General features: G+C 42.6%; 1 protein-coding gene across 6 annotated transcripts; it reads right to left on the bottom strand.

The window, feature by feature from the left end:
• Positions 1-88: 88 nt before the first annotated feature.
• On the bottom strand, positions 89-22,657 carry LOC100670690 (zinc finger and SCAN domain-containing protein 30). Of its 6 annotated transcripts, none has more exons than XM_064294611.1 (5): positions 22,545-22,657; positions 19,782-19,992; positions 9,549-10,073; positions 9,147-9,285; positions 89-3,578 (listed from the first exon to the last, which is right to left on the bottom strand). In XM_064294611.1, exons 3-5 carry the CDS (start codon positions 9,954-9,956, stop codon positions 2,650-2,652), a joined length of 1,476 nt encoding a protein of 491 aa, XP_064150681.1. In that variant the 5' UTR covers positions 9,957-10,073; positions 19,782-19,992; positions 22,545-22,657; the 3' UTR covers positions 89-2,649. The 6 variants fall into 6 exon arrangements, with proteins under 6 accessions (XP_064150681.1, XP_064150680.1, XP_064150678.1 ...); XM_064294610.1 differs by lacking the exon at positions 22,545-22,657 and adding an exon at positions 22,262-22,375; XM_064294608.1 differs by lacking the exon at positions 22,545-22,657 and adding an exon at positions 22,262-22,369 and having other exon boundaries at positions 19,782-20,061.
• Between the last annotated feature and the right edge of the window lie 35 nt (positions 22,658-22,692).

The raw sequence follows: 22,692 nt of genomic DNA, 5'->3' as shown, positions 1-22,692 counted from the left end.
CAATGAGAGTCTCACAACCTTTGGACACAAAAGACTGCCCCCCCCACACCCCAATTTCCACCTCCCCTGTTACCCAAAACAGCTGTGGTTGCCAACCCTTGTTCAGAAGTGACACTATCTGGAAGGGAAATGAGGACATCTCAGAAGAGGAAACAAACTTTTCTCCTAGGTGTTAATTGTCCTCAGCAGTTAATTGTGGGTTAATTTAAATTGCTAAAATAAAAATTAGCAATTATAGTTTTGAGGAATCTGTGGGGGTAATTTGACAAATATTTATTAACCTCAAGTAACTTAGAGTCTATGAGCCTGATAGTCTCATGGCCGGGGGGAAGGGGATATGGGAATGCAGAATGGAGGAGTCTGGGAAGGCAGACCTCCCATCCTTGTATTCTTGTGAGCCTCTGATTCCCTGAGCCCCAGGGTCATGGGACCCAAACACTCCCAGCCCCCACTGTCCCTTTCACCTCCAATATGTAGTCTTTCTGTGGTGTACACGTGCCTATTTCCATATGACACACCAGAGTCTTCCATCACACTAATTCTGAGTACACTAATTCTATGAGAACCAATTCCTGCCACAGAAAAGAGCACTGACGAAAGGACATCTCCAGATTCTCTTTATCTTCATGACATTGTATGTGCAATAACTTCTGCCTATAATGTTGTTCTCTTTCCTTCTCCCCTTGACTTGCCTAACTACCCACCTTTTAGGTCTCAACTGAGATGTCATCACATCGAGGAAGCCTGTAGTGGCCAAGAGACCAGGTGTAAAAATGGTGGCGTGGGGCATCTGACCTCCTCGTCTGACTTCACAAGGGGAGGGAGAGAGAATCGTTATCAGTATCAGCAGTCCAAAACTAATTTCTGTGAGGTGGAGGTCAGACATACCTCCAACCTTTTTGCCAGTTCTGACACCAGCTGTCCCTCCTATAGCACTCTCTAGTTCTCTGTTCATTTCAATAATTCGTTGCAATGGCCACACAGAACTCAAAGACCATACTCACAGTTATGAGGTTTATTAGGGAAGCAGAGGTTACAATTCAGGATCAGGGATGACTCAGGATACAATTCTTCAATCAGGACAGCCTGTTCTCAGCCATGCCCACAGTCAGGCCTCTCTCTGGCCTTTGGCCTCTTGGTCCTTTGGCCTCTGGCCCAGCCTCTGCCCTGCTTGGACAAGTGTTACAAAGCTCTTTAGCTACACCAATACGTGCCTGGGGGCACCATACTCCAGTAGCTAGCCTTGACCTGAAGGTCTCAGCTCTCTCACTCAGTGGGTCAACAAGCCTTGTTCCATAGACAAGTGCTTGGAGCCATCCCACTCTGCCAAGAAGCCCCCTTTCCAAAGGAGCTCTTGCTCTGTGAGTCAGCACACCCACTGTAACTGCCTTACTCCATGGGCCGGGAAGCTGTGTTCTGTCTTGCCAGTTTCCTGGTCCTGTTGCTGCCAATTTTCTGTACAGTTCTCTGCAACTGCTTCTTGCCATCTTGTGCTGTCTCCAGTGTTACAGTTCTCTCTCTCCCTGTCTCCTGGGTCTAGGAGGTTCTCAGCACAGGGTCCCCAGCCCAGAAGGATGCACTCAGCTTCCATGTCTTCTTCTTGGTGGTAGTGAGGTCCCCCCTCTCCGCCTGTGGAATGGCTCATTTTAAGCCTAAAAGGATGTCAAAGCTGACCAATCCCCTCATTAGTGTTCCCTAACACCTTATTTGTACAGTCCCATCCCAAATGGTGCCATGCAAATTATTTCCATTATTAGCAAGCTGTCCAATTCCCTTAGTGGACTTCAGGCACCTTATTTGCATAGTCCCACCCAATCATTTGGTGGGAGTTACAAGACCATGGCAAGAAAGGTCATATAAAAACAATCCATCACACCACATCAGATTAGGTACTTCTGCAATGTACTTCAACAGAACCCTGGATTTATCCTACCAAAGCCACTTATCCCACTTTACTGTAATTACCTGTTTCATAAGTGTATTTCCCACTAGCCTTTAAGTCTGGGAGGTCAATGACCAAGTCTGCCCCCAATGCCAGCTACAGAGCTGGTACTCAAAAAATAAGCAGATCTCAATTAACCTCAACAGGAAATTCAGGGCTGAGAACAGGTAAGGGTGAAGAATAAGCTACCTTTTCTCAGATGCTATTAAACTGTTCCAAGGCACAGTTCAACATTTTACAACCTCAGTTCAGATCGTTTAATAACTCTCAGCATGTACCTCCGCCTGTCAAATGCACAAATGACCCTGCCAGGAAGAGATCCTTGCCATTGGAGGGATCACCTCTTGGCCTATCTTACATGGATTACTTTCAACATCTCTGCCCCAGTCCTGAACTTACTGCAGAAGTGCCCAACAGCAGTTATATGTGGGTTGATGGGCTCTCTCATCCAGAAATTAGTTAGGCTTCTAACCAATACCTACCATCCTCTTGGAGAAGACCTCGCTGAAAATGTTCATTCATCACTTCAGTCAATCACAATAAAGCATATTTGTGTGGATAGCCTCTTACAGTACTGAACAGGGCTAGAGGGACAAAAACCTTGCTCTCAGGAAACTTCTATCTTCTGTGGCATCCCCAAAGTGAATCACTAGTGTTTCACAATAGGAAACTCCTTCTCAAAGTTGTCTGGACCTCCCAAAGCATCTTCAAACTCTGGTGTGAGTTCTATGATGTTGCATAAGGCCTGACCTATGCCTAAATGTTTTCCTACATTCACTGCATTCATAAGGCTTCTCCCCAGTGTGGATCCTCTGGTGCTGAGTGAGGGCTGAGCTCTGATTGAAGGATTTACCACATTCATTACATTCATAAGGTTTCTCTCCAGTGTGAATCCTTTGATGATCAATAAGGATAGAGTTTCTACCAAAAGCCTTCCCACACTCATTACATTCATAGCCTTTATCTCCAGTATGAATTTTGTTATGCTGAATAAGGGCTGATCTCCGGCTGAAGGCTTTCCCACATTCACATTTGTAAGGTTTCTCTCCAGTGTGAATTCTCCGATGCCTAATGAGCTCTGAGCTGCCCCTGAAAGCTTTTCCACATTCACAACATTCATATGGTTTTTCACCACTATGAATTCTCTTATGTCTAACAAGGTCTGAGCTCAAACTAAAGGCTTTGCCACATTCTTTACATGCATATGGTCTCTCACCAGTATGACTTCTCTGATGCCTAATCAGCTTTGAGTTCTGGAAGAAGGCTTTCCCACAATCAAAGCACTTATAGAGCTTTTTCCCAGTGTGAATTCTTTGTTGTGTAATAACATTTGAGTTCAGATTGATATTTCCTTCACTTTGATTACATTCAAGAACAGTCTCTTTTGTGGGGATTTTCTTGTTGAAAGTTGCCAGACTGAAATGTGTTTCCTGGGAAGGGAGCTGACCCAGTTTGTTCCTTGTAGCATTTCCTGTTTGTTTCTCGAAGTTGTCTGGACCTCCTAAAGTATCTTCAACTATCTGTCCCGAAGGAGTTTTCCCAGGTAGTCCTCCTGGGGATATCAAGGCTGCTGATGTAACATATTCAATAATTTCCTGCTTTGCAGTTAACATTCTGTCAGCCACCATCTTGTCATCTAAAAATGTGCATAGAAAATACAAGTGTTACTTGCTTCTCATGTTGGAAGGAAGAAAATTTTCATAGAACAGAAAATAAACCAAATGAAAGAAATACCTATTAGGAGAAAAACTTTTAAAACTAGCTTCCAAATCTCAAAGAATTTGGAGAAATGGCCTGGGAAGAGTAAGCACTGAGAGATGGCCATCTCTGACAGTAAGTTAACAGAGAATGAGAGAATGGAGAAGAGGGATCATTACCAGGGGAAGACATTAATTAGGGAAGATGGTTATAAGCAGGAGTATCAGGACAGACCAGTAAGCCAGAAAAATGCTGGGTTAGAGAAGATGTATTTTTAGGGAATAACAGAAAGGAAAAGAGGTAATGAAGAGTGATCAGGATAAAGAACGATGCCTAAAAGTCTTGAATCAGTGGTGCTTCTAGCAAAGTAGGAGAACAGAGGATATGATTAGGAAATGCTTTAGGGGTTAGTATTGGAAAGAGGTAGGTGGGTGGGAACTAGGAAGCATTAAGGCAGTTGCAGAATCTGGCAGGTTCCAAATAGATCAAATGATTATAGGCAGAGTAAGACACTCAGAGGTTGAGAAAAGGAATATTGTGGGTTAGTGACTCCTTCTGGAATTAGGTGGGAGTCTTGTATGTTCACTGTTTTATGTGTAAATGGTCAAAGGTGGCTGGAAACAATTTGCAGATGTGACTGCCCATCGCCAAACCTTTTGCTTTTACATCACATGCCTCTCAATTCTAAATGTCTACTAACTGATAAGAGGAAATTATTAGATGATGGCTGATATAACTTGAATAATTTTAAGGGAGGAATCTAAAACACTGTTAAGTTACTCCAATCCTCCCAAAAATCTCTCTCAGCTTATTTCATGTATTTTATAGATCAGAAAACTGAGGCTGAGAGAGCCTATACCACCTATCAAAGGTCACAGAATTAATAATGGGTAGAGTCAGGATTCAAACACAGGTGTTTAACATCAAAGCCTATACTCTTTCTGCTATGTTATGTACCTTCCCTCTCGGAAGAAGGAGCCCTAGTAGCACAACAGTTAAGTGCAGCTGCTAACTGAAAGGTTGGTGGTTCCAACCCACCCAAAATCTCCACAGGAGAAGACCTGGAGATCTTCTTCTGTAAAGATTACAGCCAAGAAAATCCTATGGGGCAGTTCTGCTATGTCACATGGGGTTGCTAAAAGTCAAAATCGACTCTAAAGCACCTAGTAATAACAATATTGGTAGAAAACAGGGCCATAGCAGCACTAAAACAAAAAATAATTTTAGTTTAGCTTTGGATTATGTTTTTATATGAAAATACTTCTTTCTGATATTCTTTGATTTCACAATACTTCAAGCATGATAATAAAGCCTCATAGTGAGTACCTGACAAGAGCAGAAAAGTGCCCGGCTTCCCTTTTCCCCATTCCTTACCAGAAAGTAGAGATGGACAGCACTGCATCTTAGATTAGGGCTGAACACTACAATTCACACTTCCTATAGATCTTAGGTAGAAATTAAAATTATTCAAGGCTGTGCTTAATCAAAAAGGGAATGTTTACAGAAAAATATATTAGTATGTAATAAAGGCAGAAAAATAACCACCAACTTGGTTAGTCAGAAGCCTGATGAACTAATGAGAAATTTTCTGAAGTAGCAGATAGATCAAATTTTAAAGAGTGTAAACTATAAAGGGTATAAATTGGCAATATAATTGTGCAGGGTCAAAATTAGGGATGTGAAAATTAGCATAGAAATGTAACTCATGGGATTTAATATACCTCTTAGAATTCAATATGTGAAGTCAAATTATGAGACCAGAGAAAGACCTTGACCTTAAATAGATATACAGATCAGGAAAAATCGGGGTGTTTTTTTTTTCCAACTATATATTAATATTATACAAAAAAAGAAAGATTAGGATAAACTGCTCACTAGAGTAGTTCTTAGGAATGATAAATATGAATAAAATGGGGAATGGTTACTTGAATATTTAGAATACCGATACAGAGATAATCCAAATAACCCAATTAATATCTTCCCATGAATGAAAGCTAATTCACAGTCAAGCTCAAACTCTGCAGGCTGGAGGGTGGAACACAGATTATAAGCGCACTGAAAGAAAAAAAAGCCATAAGTTTCTCTATAATGGAGCTCTTCTTTACAACACACCCCCTGCTATTTCCCTACCTATTCAGTGACCTGTCTGGTCTAAAACCTTTTAACTGGGGACATGGCCTTTAATTTCACATTGACAAATATGCTTTTAGCCTAAGTACTATGTAGACACTGCTGCACTGCCCCACTCAGATTCCTTTCCCCCAGCTGCTATGAGTGTTGGCTCCTTATTGCCCACCGATGCCCCTTTCTCTGGAAAATTGTCCTCAGCTAAAAAAAAAAAAACAAAACTTTTTTTTTTTAATGAGATCCACTTGACCAAGGAAATTACTTCCACCCCCATCCCCCTCACTGCTAGACCTGTAGTGTAATTATGCTCCAGGTTGCCCCCACCCCCCACCATACCTCCCATAGATTAGTCCAAAGCTAGATTTTACCTGGGACCACATCATTGCTTGCTCTTTTCTCTTCCTAATCCTGCTTCCCTCACTCTATTACAGATTTCTCCGAAGTGTAGACCCTCAATAAATCATCTGCATCCAACCCTCCATCTCAGGCTCTTCTAGCAAGACATACTGTTAGGCTGGTGAACCATCTACTGGAAAATCATAACCCAAGGTTGTAAAAATGGCATGGTAACTCTTACAATCAAGGTAGGTCTCTCTGGTGATTTTAAACCTATGACCTGGGTAAGAGACTTGACAAGATCCACATTTATTCTACAGAGGTAGGGGGACTAAAAAGAGACTAGCATAATGAGATTCAATAGGAACCCATTCAAGGCTGTACACTTAGGAACCAGGTATAAGTGGAGGATAAGGAAATTGTGTTAAGACCAAAGACGGCAGAAAAAGGTGGAATCACTTTGCCTGTAAGGTACCTGAGTCAACACCATAATACCACTGTGACGAAACAAATGAAAAGATATGGAGTATAACAGATAAGAGTTGGAAAGTGAATTAACCTTGTATTTTAAAGTAATCAGATTCTTATTAGAGAATTTTATTTTATTTTGATCCTAGAACTTCACATGAATGTGGAGAGACTGGACAGTGTCTTGAGAAGCGTGCCAAGATGACCAGGGAGATGGAACAGATGGAAATCAGAGGCAGTGACAGGCTTAGTCAAAAGAAGGGCAAAGAGCATTTATTCATTATCTTCAAATGCGGGTGGTGCTTTCTGAGGACTGTGTTGAGTAAACAAAGGGAAATGGCATTAAATTAAAGCTGGAAGTTTTTCATATGGACACAGGGAAGAATTTTAATACAGCAGAACTTGCAAAAGCTGGAACCTGTGTAAGGCAGAAACCCTACAGAGAAGAAAACTTCAAATATTTTCCATTAACAGAGATCAAGAGAAAATTTATGGGACCCAGAAAAACAAGGCAGTCTCTCACGGGTTTCACTGTACTAACATGAAAAGGCCCAAGAAAGGACTTAAGAAAGAAAAAACTAAAATAATCTTCCATAAATGACCTAGATATTTACCTGCTTTAAAGCAGAGGACTTGCTGAGATGAGTTTTCAAAATGTGTTTTAATGTAGATCCTGCTTGGTGTAAAGATATTTAAGAGGGCTCACTTGGCTAAGGGCAGTATGAGGGTATGACTCATGAAGAAAGGCTGGGAGGGAGGTTCCCAGGAGCCTCAGTGAATGGATGCTATGGGTTCCCTTGGTGAACCGCTATGATCCAGGGTCTGGCCCTCAGGTTTGTGGCCTCACAAACCTAATTTTATCAGTATATAATAAACAGATTTACCTCTTGTGATAGACTCTCATTAACCAAGCTCATGGAACCGAGTGATAAAAGTCAAAATGAGAATTAAGGAATAATGTAACTGTCACATAGACCAGAGTGAATGAATGTATTGTCTCATTATAGCTCACCTTCGTGGGAAGTTAATAAGATTGCTTGGTAAAGATGAAATGAGAAGTTTTAATGAAAACAAATTGATAAGCCTCATATATCTGCTATTCATAGGGATGGTTTTACCAATGACATAATCAAAGTCCTTTTGCTCATACAGTAAAAGTTACTAAAGCAGAAACCCGTGTAAGGCAGAAACCTGTCAAAAAAGGAAAATTCAAATATTTTTCCATGAAAACTATAGAAAAGTGTTAAGACTGCACCCTGTCAGAGGCGGAAAACTTGCGAGACCCAGAAAACAAGGCAGTCCTGTTGAGTTTCAGTTCTCACAGGTTTCATTGTAATCGTTGGCATCTGTGACAGTTACCAATTTATTGCCTCCCAGTTTCAGATCCACCCTTCATTGCCCTGCCTGTGATCCTGGAACATTTCTCCCCTGCTGGCTGCCATGAAGAAACCCTGGTGGCGTAATAGTTAAGTGCTACGGCTGCTAACCAAAGGGTCGGCAGTTCTAATCCGCCAGGCGCTCCTTGGAAAGTCTATAGGGCAGTTCTACTCTGTTCTATAGGGTCACTAAGAGTCAGAATCGACTCGACCGCACTGGGTTTGGTTTTTTTTTTTCTTTTTTGGCTGCCATGATGTAAGCTTTGTCAGTAGAGGGGGCTAGAGGACACAGGAGGAGGAAGGGGCTTCTGTTCCTGCTTTTGGTGTGCTCTGTTTGCTCCTGCAGAACTGGGAATACCCAGCAGTGTCACCCCCACTGAGTTTCAGTGGCACCATCCCTGTGGGTGCCTCCTCAGAAAGTTCTATGGCATGAACCTCCCCACAGGCAGCTTTTGGCGCCAAGATGGCAGCTTCTCAGTGAATTCTGCAGCACAGCACCCCACCCCTTGCCCCAGGTAAATGGCTCCCCAAGTCAACCCAGAGAGAAGCTTCCTAGCAAGTTCTGCCAACATGGCCCCTCATCAAATATCTCCACCGTGTGGGCCACGGCTATACCCATTCCAACAAGGTCTGGATTTTAGCTCTGGTTTTGGGGCAGGGGTAGTGGCATACCCTCTTACACAATTATTTCTTCCTTGGGTGCTCTGCCTCAGCCCTGGAGACTCCCTGTATCTGTTATTTCTGTATCCTTTAGAGTTCTGTTTACACCTTAGTAGGTAATTCCCTGCTACAGTTAATAATTCTTAAAATTAAACTTTCCCTGTTCAAGTTACTATGTGGTTTCATCAACTGTTTGGATCTCTACTAATACAGTATTCATCGCCATCTTAGGGACTGCCTTGCTAAAAGGGCCATAATATTAAAAACCTGAATATTGGTCTTTGAATATTATGGATATAGAGAATTTTAATAGAAATCTTAACTCTGAATCTAAAGTCAGAAAGTATACTGGAATTTCAGATTCCAGAGAGAGCAAATGGAAGACTATGTCTAGGCAAGGCCCTTTCCACAATTCTTAATGACAGCCACAAGGAACCACCCCTGCCTCCTCAAATAAACAAAAAGACCTAGAATGAACAATGCCACAGATAATAGCCCTCATCTCCATCTTGCACCCCAAATGGATTCTGCCTCCTCACCTCTCTCATGGAAAGTCTGTGACTCATGAGTTTCATTCTTGCACTGGTTTTCCAAGGGCTGGAGTTGGCTACTCAGAGACTTCAGTGCTCCCACAGATGTCATTTCCTTCCAGATCATTTCCTGGCTATGAGCTGTATCCTAGGAGTAATCAAATACCAGCACTATGATTCCGAGAACATACAAGAGGAAAACCCCTAGAGTAACACTGCAGGACAGGAGGAGTCAGAAACTCACTCAGATGATTAGATAGAAAACACTAGGACTAACAGCCCTAGTGACTTGAACCCAGTAGAAGAAGAATAACTCATAGTAATTCTCTGATAACCAAATCAATGCCCACTTATAATGATTTCTCCACTAATCCACAGTAGGTTAAAAACCAGAACAAAACTACTTCTTACCTGTAGCCTTGGTTCATCAAGTTCTTTCTCCAGCTCCTCTAGCATAGTCACGGCTTCCTCTCCACTTTCCGGTCGATGGTCTCGCACCCAGGCCTTCAGCTCCTCAGGCAGGATGGCCAGGAACTGCTCCAGCACCAGCAGCTCCAGAATCTGCTCCTTGGAGTGTGTCTCTGGCCTCAGCCACTGGTGGCAAAGTTCCCGGAGTCGGCTCAGAGCCTCCCGGGGCCCAGAGGAGTCAGAGTACCCAAACTGCCTAAACTGCTGACGGAAGATTTCCTGGCTATGGGGGCTTCCCTGAAGACCAAACTCCTGTCCCCAAACATAATTTTCTTCTTCAACCTTCACAATTATAAGTCCTTCTTGTTCTTTTGGAACATGGCAGGCCAAGGCGGTGAACTCTCCTGACATTCTGGGAAGAGGCAGTCTGAAAAGGCTCCGTGGTTGAGGCAGGGAAGGGAAGGAGGTCTGTGTCTCAAAGATTCCTTTGAACTTCAATTCTTCAGGGAGCTTCTGAGTTGTACAGTACTAATGTTACACAGGAAAAAAAATGTGCTCAGAATATAAACCCAGGTTTCTGAAAGCCAGGTGCCAGAGAGGGTAGCACTGGTAAGAAATCCGATCAAAAGAGAGCTTCCATATAATGGGTATATTTACAAGTGACTCAGGATTTTTTCAGAAAGTAAAATAGAAAATTTAAGAATAGCCAAAATCATTTGACCTTCAGTAATAATATTAGGGACAATTAAGTAGTGTCTGTGGATCATGGAAAACAGGAAAAACACTGTAGTATAATATTACTCCTCAGAGTAATAACAACTACCATTTTATTGCACACCTACTAGATGCCAAGCATTAGCTGGATACTTAACATAAATTTTATCTAATTTTCCCAACGACTCTATAAGGACAATCAATATTATGCTTATTTTCTAAATGAGGCTGCTAAGATTCATAAGCTGACCAAATACACAGCCAGTGGCATAGTGGTTATGAGCTTGGCTGCTAACCAGAAGGTCGGCAGTTCAAATCCACCAGCCACTCACTGGAAATCCTATGGTGCAGTTCCACTCTGTCCTATAGTGTCACTATGAGTTGGAACCAACTTGACGGCACCTAACAACAACAACAAAGCAGCGGAAGTGGGCTTTGCAACCATAGGATTTAGCTCATTCTACTACACCATGAGACAGACCCCTGGTGGTGCAGTGGTTAAGAGCTTGGCTGCTAACCAAAAGGTCAGTGGTTTGAATCCACCAGCTGCTCCTTGGAAACCCTCTGGGGCAATTCTACTCTGTCCTATAGGGTCACTAGGAGTCGGAATAGACTCAACAGCAATGGGTTTGGCTTTCGTTTTGATTATGTCATGGGGCCTCCCAAAAGAAGGGAACTAGCACTCAATAAACAACAATATGGGCCAAAACCCATTGACCCATTGCCTTGAGTCAATTCCAATTCATGGCAACCCTACAGGACAGGGTAGAACTGCCACATAGGGTTTCCAAGGAGTGCCCGGTGGATTCGAACTGCTGACCTTTTGGTTAGCAGTCACAGCTCTTAACCACTGTGCCACCAGCGTTTCCTATATGGGCCAATCACTTTACAAATACTATTTTATTGGGCCTGACAATAACGTTATGAGGTAACTATTATTATCATTCCCATTTTACAGATGAGGAAACTGAGGTTCTTGAAAGTTAAGTAATTTTCCCAAGGCCTCAAACTGGTAAATAGCAAAGTCAAGAACTGAACCAAGGGTTACAATGGGTTAATGTCCAGGACAGTGTTGGCTGATACTCTATATTAGGAATTATGGTGAAAATGTTAGGAAAGGTCATGAAGAATGGTCAGGGTAAACATAAAAATAAGGAAAAATTATTCCTGCCTCTTAAGTCATAAGGATCTGAGACAGCATAAAGAAAACAGGAATGGATTCCTACATCCATTCTTTCAATAAACGCTTGAGCACTTGCTATGTATACTGTAGGGTTGCTATGAGTAAGAATCAACTCGATGTCAACGGGTTTTTTTTTTTTTAAGAGAGTATGATAACCAGTACTCTCAGGATTGAAAGGTTTGTCCTCAAAGACTTAGCTTAGTATGGGAAAGTGACAAGTAAACTGACAAACACAGTGTATAAATTGAAAGAGGGAGGTAAGCAGAAGAGCCCCAGGCAGCACACAGGAAAGATGACTGACCAAGACCTTGGAAAGCGGGTGGGAAGGAATGCCAGGGACAGCTGCCTGGAGAAGACGACATCTCAGCAGAGTTTGATAGGAGTCAAGCAAACGAAGGTCATTCTGGCAAAAGGAACAGTGGGCATGAGAGGACGTGGCCCACTGAGGAGGCTGCAGGTGGTTTATGGCAGCCAAAGTGGCAGTTATCGCCCCTGGCTACACCTCAGAATCAGCCATGGGGCACAGATCGCAGGACTGACTGAGAATCTCCTTGGGTGGGGCCCCAATAAATCCACGGTGATTCCGATGTAAGCCAGGACTGTCCGTTGTCTTTTCACTTTCTTGATAATATCCTTTGATGCGCAAACGTTTTTAATTTTGATGAAGTCCAATATATCAATTTTTTTGTTATTGTTCATGCTTTTGGTATCATTTCTAAGACTTCCATATTTTCTTCTAAAAGTTTCATATTTTTAGCTCTTAGATTTCAATTTATGACCTATTTTGAGTTAATTTTTTTTTATGGTGAGAATGGAGTCCAATTTCATTACTTTGCATGTGAATATTCAATTGTCCCAGCATCATTTGAAAAGACTATGTTCTCCTCCTTTGAATTCTTTGTCAAAAATTAATTGACTGTAAATGTCAGGGTTTATTTTGGATTCTCAATTCGATTTCATTGATGTATATGCCTACGCTTATGTCATTACCAGACTGGTTACTGTTCCTTTATAATAAGTTTTGAAATTGAGAAGTGTGAGTTCTCTAACTTTATTATTTTTTATCAAGATTGTTGTAACTATTCTAAGTCTCCTGCATTTCCATATGAATTTTAGGATCTGCTTGTCAATTCTGCAAAGACATCAGCTGAGATTTTGATAGGGACTGAGATGAATCTGTAGACCACTTTGGACAGTATTACCATCTTAACAATATTAAGTATTCCAATCTGTGAATGTGGGATGTCCTTCCATTTATTTATATCTTTTTTATATTTCTTACAACATTGTTTTCTAGTTTCCATGTACAAATCTTATACTTATTTTGTTAAATTTATTCCTAAATATTTTATTCTTTTTGATGCTATGATAAATGAAATTAATTTCACTTTCAGATTGTTCATTACTAGTATATAAAAATACAGCTAATTTTGTACGTTGATCTATCTTGCAATCTTGATGAAGTACTTTATTAATTCTAATAGTTCTTAGTGTATTCCTTAGGATTTAATATACAGGATCATGTTTTCTGCAAATTAAGATACGTTTTCCTTTCTAATCTGGATGCTTTTTTCCCCCTTTCCTAACTGCCCTGTCTAGAACCTCTAGTACAATAATGAATAGAATCAGTGAGAGGAGACAGCCTTTCCTCTCCCTGATCTTATTGGAAAAACATGAGTCTTTCATTATTAAATACGTGTTAGTTGTGGGTTTCTCATAGAGATGCCCCTTACCACGTTGAAGAAATGCCTTTCTACTCCTTAGTTTGTTAAGTGTTTTTATCATGAAGCGGTGTTGCATTTTGTCAAATGCTTTTTCTACATGTATTGAAGTGATCCAGTGGTTTTTGATCTTTATTCTCTTGGTATGGACTTGACTGATTTTTTAACTTCAATTTCTGATGTTAAACCAATTTTATATTCTTGGGATAAGCCTTACTTGGTCATGATGTATAATTCTTTTTATACGTTGCTAGATTTTGTTTTCTAGTATTTTACTGAAGATAAGGGCTATAGTTTTCTTTTGTTGTGATGTCTTTGCCTGGTTTTGGTATCCGCACAATGCTGGCCTCCTAGAACGAGTTGGGAAGTGTTCCCTCCCCCTTTTATTTCTTGGAAGGATTTGTGAGGAATTGTGTTACTTCTTTACATTTTTGGTAGAGTTCACCAGGAAAGTCTTATGGGTCTGGACTTTTCTTTGTGGGTAGTTTTTTGATTACTAACTAAATCTCTTTATCTATTATAGGTCTATTCAGATTTCTTATTTCCTCTTGAGTCAGTTTTGGTAGTTTGTGTCTTTCTAGAAATTTGTTTCATCTAGGTATACAAATTTTTCCTAGTAGTAATGTCTTCTCCTTCATACCTGATTTAATTAATTTGAATTTTCTCTTTCTCTCTAGCTTATTTGTCAATTTCACTTGATGTTTTCAAAGAGCCAACTTTGAGTTTGTTGATTTTCTCTATTGTTTTTCTAGTCTCTATTTCATTAATTTCCACTCTAATATTTATTATTTCCTTGTTTTTCTTTGCTTTAGGTTTAGTTTGATCTTCTTTTTCTCATGTGTTAAGGTTACTTCCTTCTGAGCCCCCACTGGTAGCATCCTTAAAGTCCAGACTCTTAGTAACAATTTGTTCAAGGTGACTTAGGCTTTCATGATCATGCTCCTCGACATCCTTCCAGCTTCTGCCTGTTGCCTCTTTCCAAAGCCAATTCCACATCTTTAGATATTTAATACAACAGGACTGTACTCTTGGTACTAAAATCTCTGTTAGTTTCCTGTGCTGCATAATAAATTACCACAAACATAGTGGCTTAAACCAACAGATACCTGTTATCTCCCAGTTTCTGTAGGTCAGGAATCTAGTCACATATTAGTTGGGCCCTCTGCTCAGGGTCTCACAAGGCTACAATCAGGGTTGGAGCTTGAAGTCCTCTTCCATGCTTACACGGTTGCTGGGCAGAATTAAGTTTCTTGCAATTCTAGGTCTGAGGCCCTGAAATCCTATAGGTCACATGCAGTTCTTTGTCATATAGCTCCATCACAAATTCTCTCACAACATGGCAGCTTACTTTTTCATGGCTAGGAGATTTTTTCTCTTTGGTCTTCTAAGATAGAATCTTATATATACATGTAATCATAGGCATGACATTCCATCACGTTTGCCATATTAGGAAACCTAATGAAGGGAGTAACATCCTATTACCTTTGATTTATTCTAATTGTCAGAAGCAAGTCATACTCAAGGGGAGGGAAGGTGTCTTGCTGGCTTTGCCAGCTGAAGGCAAACTCCTTCTGCTGTTCTTTTGAAACTGGAATGAAGGAAAAGGCATTACCCAGATAAACAGCTGCACACCAGGTGCCAGGAGATTTATTAATTTGCTCAAGCAAAGAAACCAGATCTGGAACAGCAGCAGCAACTGGAGTCACCACCTGGTTAAGTTTTTGATAATCCACTGTCGTTCTCCAAGATCCATCTGTTTTTTGCACAGGCCAAATAGGCAAGTTGAATGGGAATGTGGTGGGAATCAGCCTCCCTGCATCCTTCAAGTCCTTCATGGTGGCAGTAATCTCTCCAATCCCTCCAGGAATGTGGTATTGCTTTGGGTTTACTCATTTCCTATGAAGGGGGCTATCTTAATGGCTTCCACTTGGCTTTTCCTACCATAATAGCCCTACTCCACTTGTCAGAGATCCAATATGCGGGTTCTGCCAGTTGCTGAGTATATCTATTATGCACTCTGAAACGAGGGAAATCACTACAGGATAGGTTCAGGGATCCACTGGATTTACTTTGAGATGAGCCTAAGCTAAGATTCCATTAATAACCTGACCTCCATATGCCCCCCCTCTGACTGGTGGGTCACAGTGACATTTTAGTTCTCCTAGAATTACTGTCAATTCAGAGCCAGTATCCAATAATCCCCAAAAGTCTGATTATATCCTTTTCACCAGTGAATAGTCACTCTAGTAAAAGGCCGTAGATCCCTTTGGGAAAGGTTGGAAGAAAGGATAACAGTACAAATTTTTGTCAGTGCAGTGGGGTCCTTCCTCAACGTGACTCAGCCTTCCCTTCTTTCAAGGGATTGTGGGTCTGTAAACTGCCTCAAGTCTGGGAACTGATTGAGGGGCCATGACTCTTTCTATTCTGGCGATTCAAGTTAGACTGCTCTTCACTTGACCAAGAATTCTTTCACTTGTATAGATCAAGTAAATATTTAGTAGATTTCTCATCTATTTCACTCCTAGGGACACCAAAACTAAGTAGCCAGTGCCATAAGTTCACATGTGTCAGACTATTCTAATTACTGCCTGTCATTGTCAAATGAGTGCCACCACTTGGCCCCTACCACCACAGAGTCCAATCAGCCCTATTGTAGTTAGGTGTTTGTTATTGTATTGAATTGTGTCTCCCCCAACCATGTGTATCAATTTGGCTGGTCCATGATTCCCAGTATTGTGTGATCGTCCATCGTTTGTCATCTAATATAATTTTCCTATGTGTTGTGAATCCTACCTCTATGATGTTAATGAGGTGAAATTAGTGGAAGTTAGGCGTTAATGAGGCAGGACTCAATCTACAAGATTAGGTTTTATCTTAAGTCAATCTTTTTTGAGATACAAATGAGAGAAGGGAGCAGAGAGATGGGGTGAGGGAGATGTCATACCACCAAGAAAGAAGTGCCAGGAGAACAGCACGCCCTTTGGACCCAGGGTCCCTGCACTGAGAAGCTCCTCAACCAGGGAAGACTGATGACATGGACCTTCCCCCAGAGCCAACAGGGAGAGAAAGCCCTCCCTTGGAGCTGGCACCCTGAATTTGGATGTCTAGCCTACTAGACTATGAAAGAATAAATTTCTCTTTGTTAAAGCCATAAACTTGTGGCATTTCTCTATAGCAAAATTAGATGACTAAGGCCAGGGAAGACTGATGACAAGGACCTTCCCCCAGAACTGAGAGAGAAAGCCTTACCCTAGAGCTGGCACCCTTGATTCGGACTTCTAGCCACCTAGACTGTGAGTGAATAAATTTCTGTTTGTTAAAGCCATCCACTTGTGGTATTTCTGTTATAGCAGCACTAGATGACTAAGAAAGAATTTGGTACCAGGAGTGGGGTTCTGTTCTAACAGACACCTACAATGTGGAGGCAGTTTTGAAACTGTGAGTGGATAGAGGCTGGAAGAGTTTTAAAATGCCAAACAGTAAAAGCCTAGATTGCCTTGAAGAGACTGTTGGTGGAATTATGGATGTCAAAGACAATTTTAGTCAGGACTCGGAAGTGAGGAGAGCTCTGACACTGGAGATGGCTCAGATGGAGAAAAGCAGCAACAGGGAAACAGCAGCAGCAAAGAAATGGCAGAAGCAGAACCAGGAGACCAGAATGAGACAGCACTGGAGCCGACCCACGGAGCCAGAGGGCTGAGTGCCTTGGCACAGAAGGCTTGCTGGCAGAGTCGGATGCCTCCATGCACTCATTGATGGAGCTAGGCTTGCCTACCCACTGAGCAAGAAAGCTGAGTGCCTTCTGGCTGAAGTTTACTGGTGGAGTGGGGTGCCTCTGTGCACTTATCAGTGGAGCTACAGAGCTTTAGAATACTTGCCCCAGCAGGGCAGATGTGGGCAGAGAGGCCTGCAGGACCCAGAGGCCAAGGAACCAGGGATCAGAAGCTGAGGAGACAAGGAACACAGGAAGAACTGCATCAGTTTCAAAGGGTATGGCTATGACTCCTGGGGTCTCAAAGTGTGGACCAGCCACTCAGATGAACTAGGAGAATGGGGCCACCCAAAACCAAGGGAGCAGAGTTCCCATCCCAGTGGGCCTGGAAGGCAGAGCTGAAGCCAAAGGCTGAGGGCTCTTCACTCAGAATCCAGAGAGTGTGGCCAAAACCCAGAGTCTGGAGGGCAGGGCCATTGTCTAAATAGTCTCAGAGAACAGAGGATTATTTTCAAGCCTTGAAGGCTAATGTAATGTGTGCTGCTGACTTGCCTGCGATGCCTTCTTTCCTTCCAATTTCTCCCATTTGTAATGGAAATGTCTACCTTGTGCCTGTTCCACCATTGTACTTTGGAAGCAGATAACTTCCATTCTAGATTTCACAGATGAAGAGGAATTTTTGGATTTTGCTCCTGGAGTTCATTTAAGGCTTTTGGTATGATATGATGGCATGAATGTGTCCTACATGCGGCAAGGACATGAATTTTGGGGGGCCAACAGATGGAATATAATGGATTGAACTGTGTCCCCCCCAAAATGTGTGTCAACTTGGCTACTCCATGATTCCCAGTATTGTGTGATTGTCCACCATTTTGTCATCTGATGTGATTTTCCTATGTGTTGCAAATCTTACCACTATGATGTTAATGAGGTGGGATTATTGACAGTTATATTAATGAGGCAGGACTCAATCTACAAGATTAGGGTGTGTCTTAAGTCAATCTCTTCTGAGATATAAATGAGAGAGGCAAGCAGAAAGATGGGTCATGGAGGCTGATGGATCCAAGATCAGCAGGTAAGAAATCAGGCTGCTTGCTCGCAGGATGGGCGGGGAGGAGAGGACCTCATACCAACAAGAAAAAAAGCACCAGAATAGCTCATCCTTTGGACCTGAGGTCCTCATGCTGAGAAGCTCATCAACCGAGAAGAGTGATGACGAGGGACTTCCCCCAGAGCTGACAGAGAGAGAAAGCCCTCCTGTGGAGCTGGCACCCTGAATTTGAACTTCTAGCTGTGAGAGAATAAATTTCTCTTTGTTAATTCCATCCACTTATGGTATTTCTGTTATAGCACCACTAGACAACTGAGACAGTGTTTAAATTCAGTTAGGGCAGTTCCAACTGTGAAATATGACTTACATGAAAAAGCAAGCATGGCAGTCTTCAAGAATGCTGAGGCTCCCTTCACATATTTGTTTCTCACAGTTGTGGTAAATGGTGTGTCCTCTGGGCACTCCATGTGTGGGTCTGTGGGTCTACCCCAATAAATTCACTCTAACATGCCAATTTCCCTAAGCCTCTGGATACCTTCTACGGTATACCAACACAGGTCTGGTACTTCAGTTTGATTTAGTATAGGCCACTGTGTAATCCGTGCTTCAGAGAACCAACCAAATACACCATTAGATCCTTTTCTAACCTATCGAGCTAAAACACTGAATGAAGAATCTGTATTTAGTGGGCCCGTATCAATAAAATCAGGCTGATTCAACTTTATGTTCCTTGTACCATTATCCAACACCCTTAATAGCCATTCCCACACATTCCCCAGGTTTCTGTTTGTACATATTAGAAAAATCAAGCAGTTCTTTTGGAGTTGAGTATGCATCCTCCTGGGTCACACTTTGTACTTCACCTTTTGGGGCTCACTGAGACTTAAGTCTAGTTATAGGTCTAGATGCAAAAATGGGTGGTGGGAGTGGGTCCTGGGAACATTCAGCAATGGCTTGTAAGGCATCTGCCTCAGGTGATACCCCAGGTAATGCCGCAAGTACCATTCCAGGTGGTATCTCAGAAAAAGACCCTTCAGGTGCAGCTCAGTTAATCTCTTCAGATTGGGGTGAAGGGGACAATGGTTTTACTGGGGAGGGTGGCTTAGCAGACAGAGATTTAGTGATCTCTTCAGATGGGAGTAAGAGGGCTAGTTCTGTTCGCAGGAGTTATTCAATGAAATTTAGGGACTTAGTGTACCAGCTTCCTGATTATCTGCCCATATAACCTCATCCCAAGTTTCAGGACCACATTTCTTCCTAATCGATGCCTTCACTTTAACTTCAGGCACCATTGGAGGTTGGAAATTCAACTGGCATTGTAATTTATCCACTCTTACAATAAGATGCTGGGTTTGGTTTTCTGCAATATCAGCCCTGTTCTTATAAAAAATAAGGTTTTCTTTCAGGGCACAAATGGCAACTTTGAAGTCTTTTATGTGGTGCTTGAACCGTGACTCTGAAGCCCTGAGCTCATCTTTCTTTCACCACTTTGTCTAGAGAAAGTAGGACCAACCAACAAGCTTCCCTATACTTCTCATTCTGAAAAAATTGTAGAAAAGTATCAAACACACAATTACCCAGAGCCTTACTCATCACCAATACCTGACCTTTTGGTGGTGATATTTTGTGTATTAATACTACCACCTCATGCCATGGATTAGCAGCACCCTTTTTACTACTGGAGGCAGAGTCATCAGTGCCTTTAAGACTAGTCAGACTTCAGAACCAATGTAGAAAACTCATCTTAATGATTTTGTTTCTCTAAAACCACACTTAGGCTGGGTTCTCTAGAGAAGCAAAACAAATGAAGGATATATATAGAAAGAGATTGATTTATCTCAAGGAAATGGCTCACTTGGTTGTAGAGGCTGGCAAGTCCCAAGTCCGTGGCTCAGGTGTCAGGCTGGAGGCTTCTCCTGACTCACACAGCTGCAGGGCTGATGAATCCAAGATCGGCAAGTCAGACAGAAGGCTGCTGGTTCACGGGCCATGGAGGCTGATGAATCCAAGATCGGCTCGTAAGATGTCAGGCTGCTTGCTCACAGGATGTGGAGGCTGACAAATCCCTAGATCAGCAGGCAGTACAGCAGACCACTAGCTCAAGTCCCAAGAACCAGAGGTCAGATGATGACGAGCTGGATGTAGGATCCAGAGCAAGGAAGTGAGCTTTGCCAGAACGTCCACATAGGTATCAGATGCAGGCCACACCCCAAAGGGAACACCCCTTACAACTGATTGGCTGATCACATCAGATCACATCATGGAGAATGACTACATCACTACATAACTGCCAAACTGCATTATTACATAATTGCCAAACTACATTTTACATAACTGCCAAACTACATCATTACATAACTGCCAAACCACTAAGGATCATGACCCAGCCAAGTTAACACACAACCTTAATCCCACTGGGTAAGTGTTACAGCTCTTAGCTCTGTGTGCGGGAAGCCCCACTGCTCAACATCTTATGCCAGTCTCCTGGTTCCTGCTCTTGTACCGCTATAGCTCTTGCCACAGCTGTGCCACCATCTCTCACTGTCTTCCATGTTACAGCTCCTTCTTCTCTCTGTGTCTCCCTTTAAGCCTAACAGGATGGCAAAACTGACCAATTCCCTTGTTCCATACACCTTATTTGCATGGCCCCACCCCCACAAAGGTTCCTTGCACCTTATCTGCGTTAGCAGCAAGCTGTCCAATCCCCTTGGTAGGCCACAAGCACCTTATTTGCATGGCCCAACCAACCTTTGTGTGGGAGTCACAAAGACTATGGCTAGAAGGGCATATTAAGTAATTCACCAGACCACAGTGGGCAGCCTATCAGTTTCATTCTTCAGAATCTCCTATCACTTCCCATACCTGTATTATCATTCCTGATCTCTCTGGAAACTTTGATTCCTTTTACCTCACTTAGAAGAACTTCAGTATCAGCTGGTATGGACCAAAGTTGGATATAGGTTTATTTTGGCCAAACCAGCAAACTGTTAAGACTCCAAGCTGCCTTCACAAAATTATGCAAAGAATATCTCTGGCAATATTACACATAGCAACACATCTAGCATAATCTGAAAGTACAATTTGGTTTCCTTGGTCAAATACCCAAAACAGCAATGTTCACGTCATCACTTCTGAGTAAAGAATTAACAAAACCCTTTACCTTTGCATGTGAGAATTAACCTTTGGTTAACTTTTCATTCTCTTCCCCTGAAAACCTGTTAAAAGCACACGTTCATTACGTTACCTGACAACATCGTCTATGGTAAATGACTCCTGGACAGCACACCTGTATCCTTTTTGCCTTCTGTCTTAACCAAAACCCGCTGACAATCATGTTTCACTGGTCCCAATCCTTTTCCCGACTTCACCCTTATATTCCAAGATATTTCCATGGGCACAGCAATATTCTTCCCTACCCTGATGCCCCCCTACCCATTCCCCCATTTCAGGTCCTTCTCACTCAGATCCTTTAGGCACAGGAAGAAGGGTTGTACTGGCAAGCAAACCGTTGAGAAAGAGACTCTGTTGATTGCCAAGTAGATGAAAATCCAGCTTCCAAGCAAAACAGACAATTAATTATTGAGCATCACTTACTTGTAGAGCAGGGGTTCTCAAAGTGTGGTCTCCATTGGGATCACCTGAGAACCTTTTAGAAAGGGGAATTCTCAGGCTTCCACCCAGGGCTTTGAACCCCTTGGGTAAGGCTAATAATTTGCATTTCCGCCCCAGATATACTGAATCACAATCTACATTTTACAAGATCCTCAGGTGATTCTTATGTACGATAAATTTTGAGAACCACTGCTCTATTAGTCCTTCTCAAAATTGGTCCCTACCCAGTACCATTAGCATCACCTGGGTAACTTGTTAGAAATTCAAATTCTCAGCAAGAGTTTCAACTGGAACGAACCGGTTCCAAGCCCTGTTCACACCCCAGACTTACTGAGTCTGAAACTATGGACTTAAAAAAACCCGTTGCCGTGGATTCCGACTCGTAGCGATCCTACAGAATAGAGATCTGTCCCACACGGTTTCTACGGAGCGGGTGGTGGATTCGAACTGCAGACCTTTTGGTTAGCAGCCTGAGCTCTTAACCACTGTGCCACCAGGGCCCTGCAAGTCAGTATTTTAACAAGGCCTCCAGATGATTCTCATTCACACCACTACTCTGGGGGAAAAACCGAGAGGACGTGAAAAAAAAAAAGTTAGAATGGAAGAACACCTGCGACTCAGATTTTTTTTTTTTTTCCTATTAGGTGGTGGGGAGGAGGGGTAGATTAAAAACAAAAAAAAGGATAAATAATGAAGGATTCGTTACGTAGTCAGAAAACCTACCCTGCCCCAAAGAGCTTTCCCGACAGATAATAGATTCCGACATTAACCTCAGGAACCGGTAGATTAAGTAGCAAGAGCTCTGTCGTCGGCCAAGCTGCCCCTCGCTACGGCTCTGCTGAGGTGTGGATTCTCAAGGGTTAACTCCTGGCGACTTCCCCTCGGGCCCCCCCGCGCGTGCGCACTTGCACACGTGCGTAAGTGCGTGACCGCCTGCCAAGTAATGTGCCATAGAGCTGAGTAAACCTCCTACGTCCTAGAGCGGACGAGGCCCTGGCTGACTCACCAGCTGTGGTGCTTGATGCGGAGTTGGTGAGCACGTAAGGTGCCCGTCTGCCTCCTCGCCGAAGGCTGGGTAACAGGGCTCGCCGGGGTCCCTCCTGAGCGAGGCTCCTGGACATGGCGGTCTGGCCGGTGGTTCTGTTGGTGCCTGG

This window comes from Loxodonta africana, chromosome 11 (genome assembly GCF_030014295.1).
Source record: "Loxodonta africana isolate mLoxAfr1 chromosome 11, mLoxAfr1.hap2, whole genome shotgun sequence".
Lineage (NCBI taxonomy): Eukaryota > Metazoa > Chordata > Mammalia > Proboscidea > Elephantidae > Loxodonta > Loxodonta africana.
Note: the sequence above shows the minus strand (reverse complement) of the source record. Positions and strands in the feature narration are given on the sequence as shown.

Excerpts from the sequence above, each read along its gene's own strand:
- LOC100670690 (XM_064294611.1), bottom strand. The coding sequence starts at position 9,956 with ATGTCAGGAGAGTTCACCGCCTTGGCCTGCCATGTTCCAAAAGAACAA. Across the intron at positions 9,286-9,548 it reads TTGATGAACCAAGGCTACAG|GATACAGCTCATAGCCAGGA; the intron begins GTAAGAAGTAGT and ends GATTACTCCTAG. Across the intron at positions 3,579-9,146 it reads ACAGACTTTCCATGAGAGAG|ATGACAAGATGGTGGCTGAC; the intron begins GTGAGGAGGCAG and ends GCACATTTTTAG.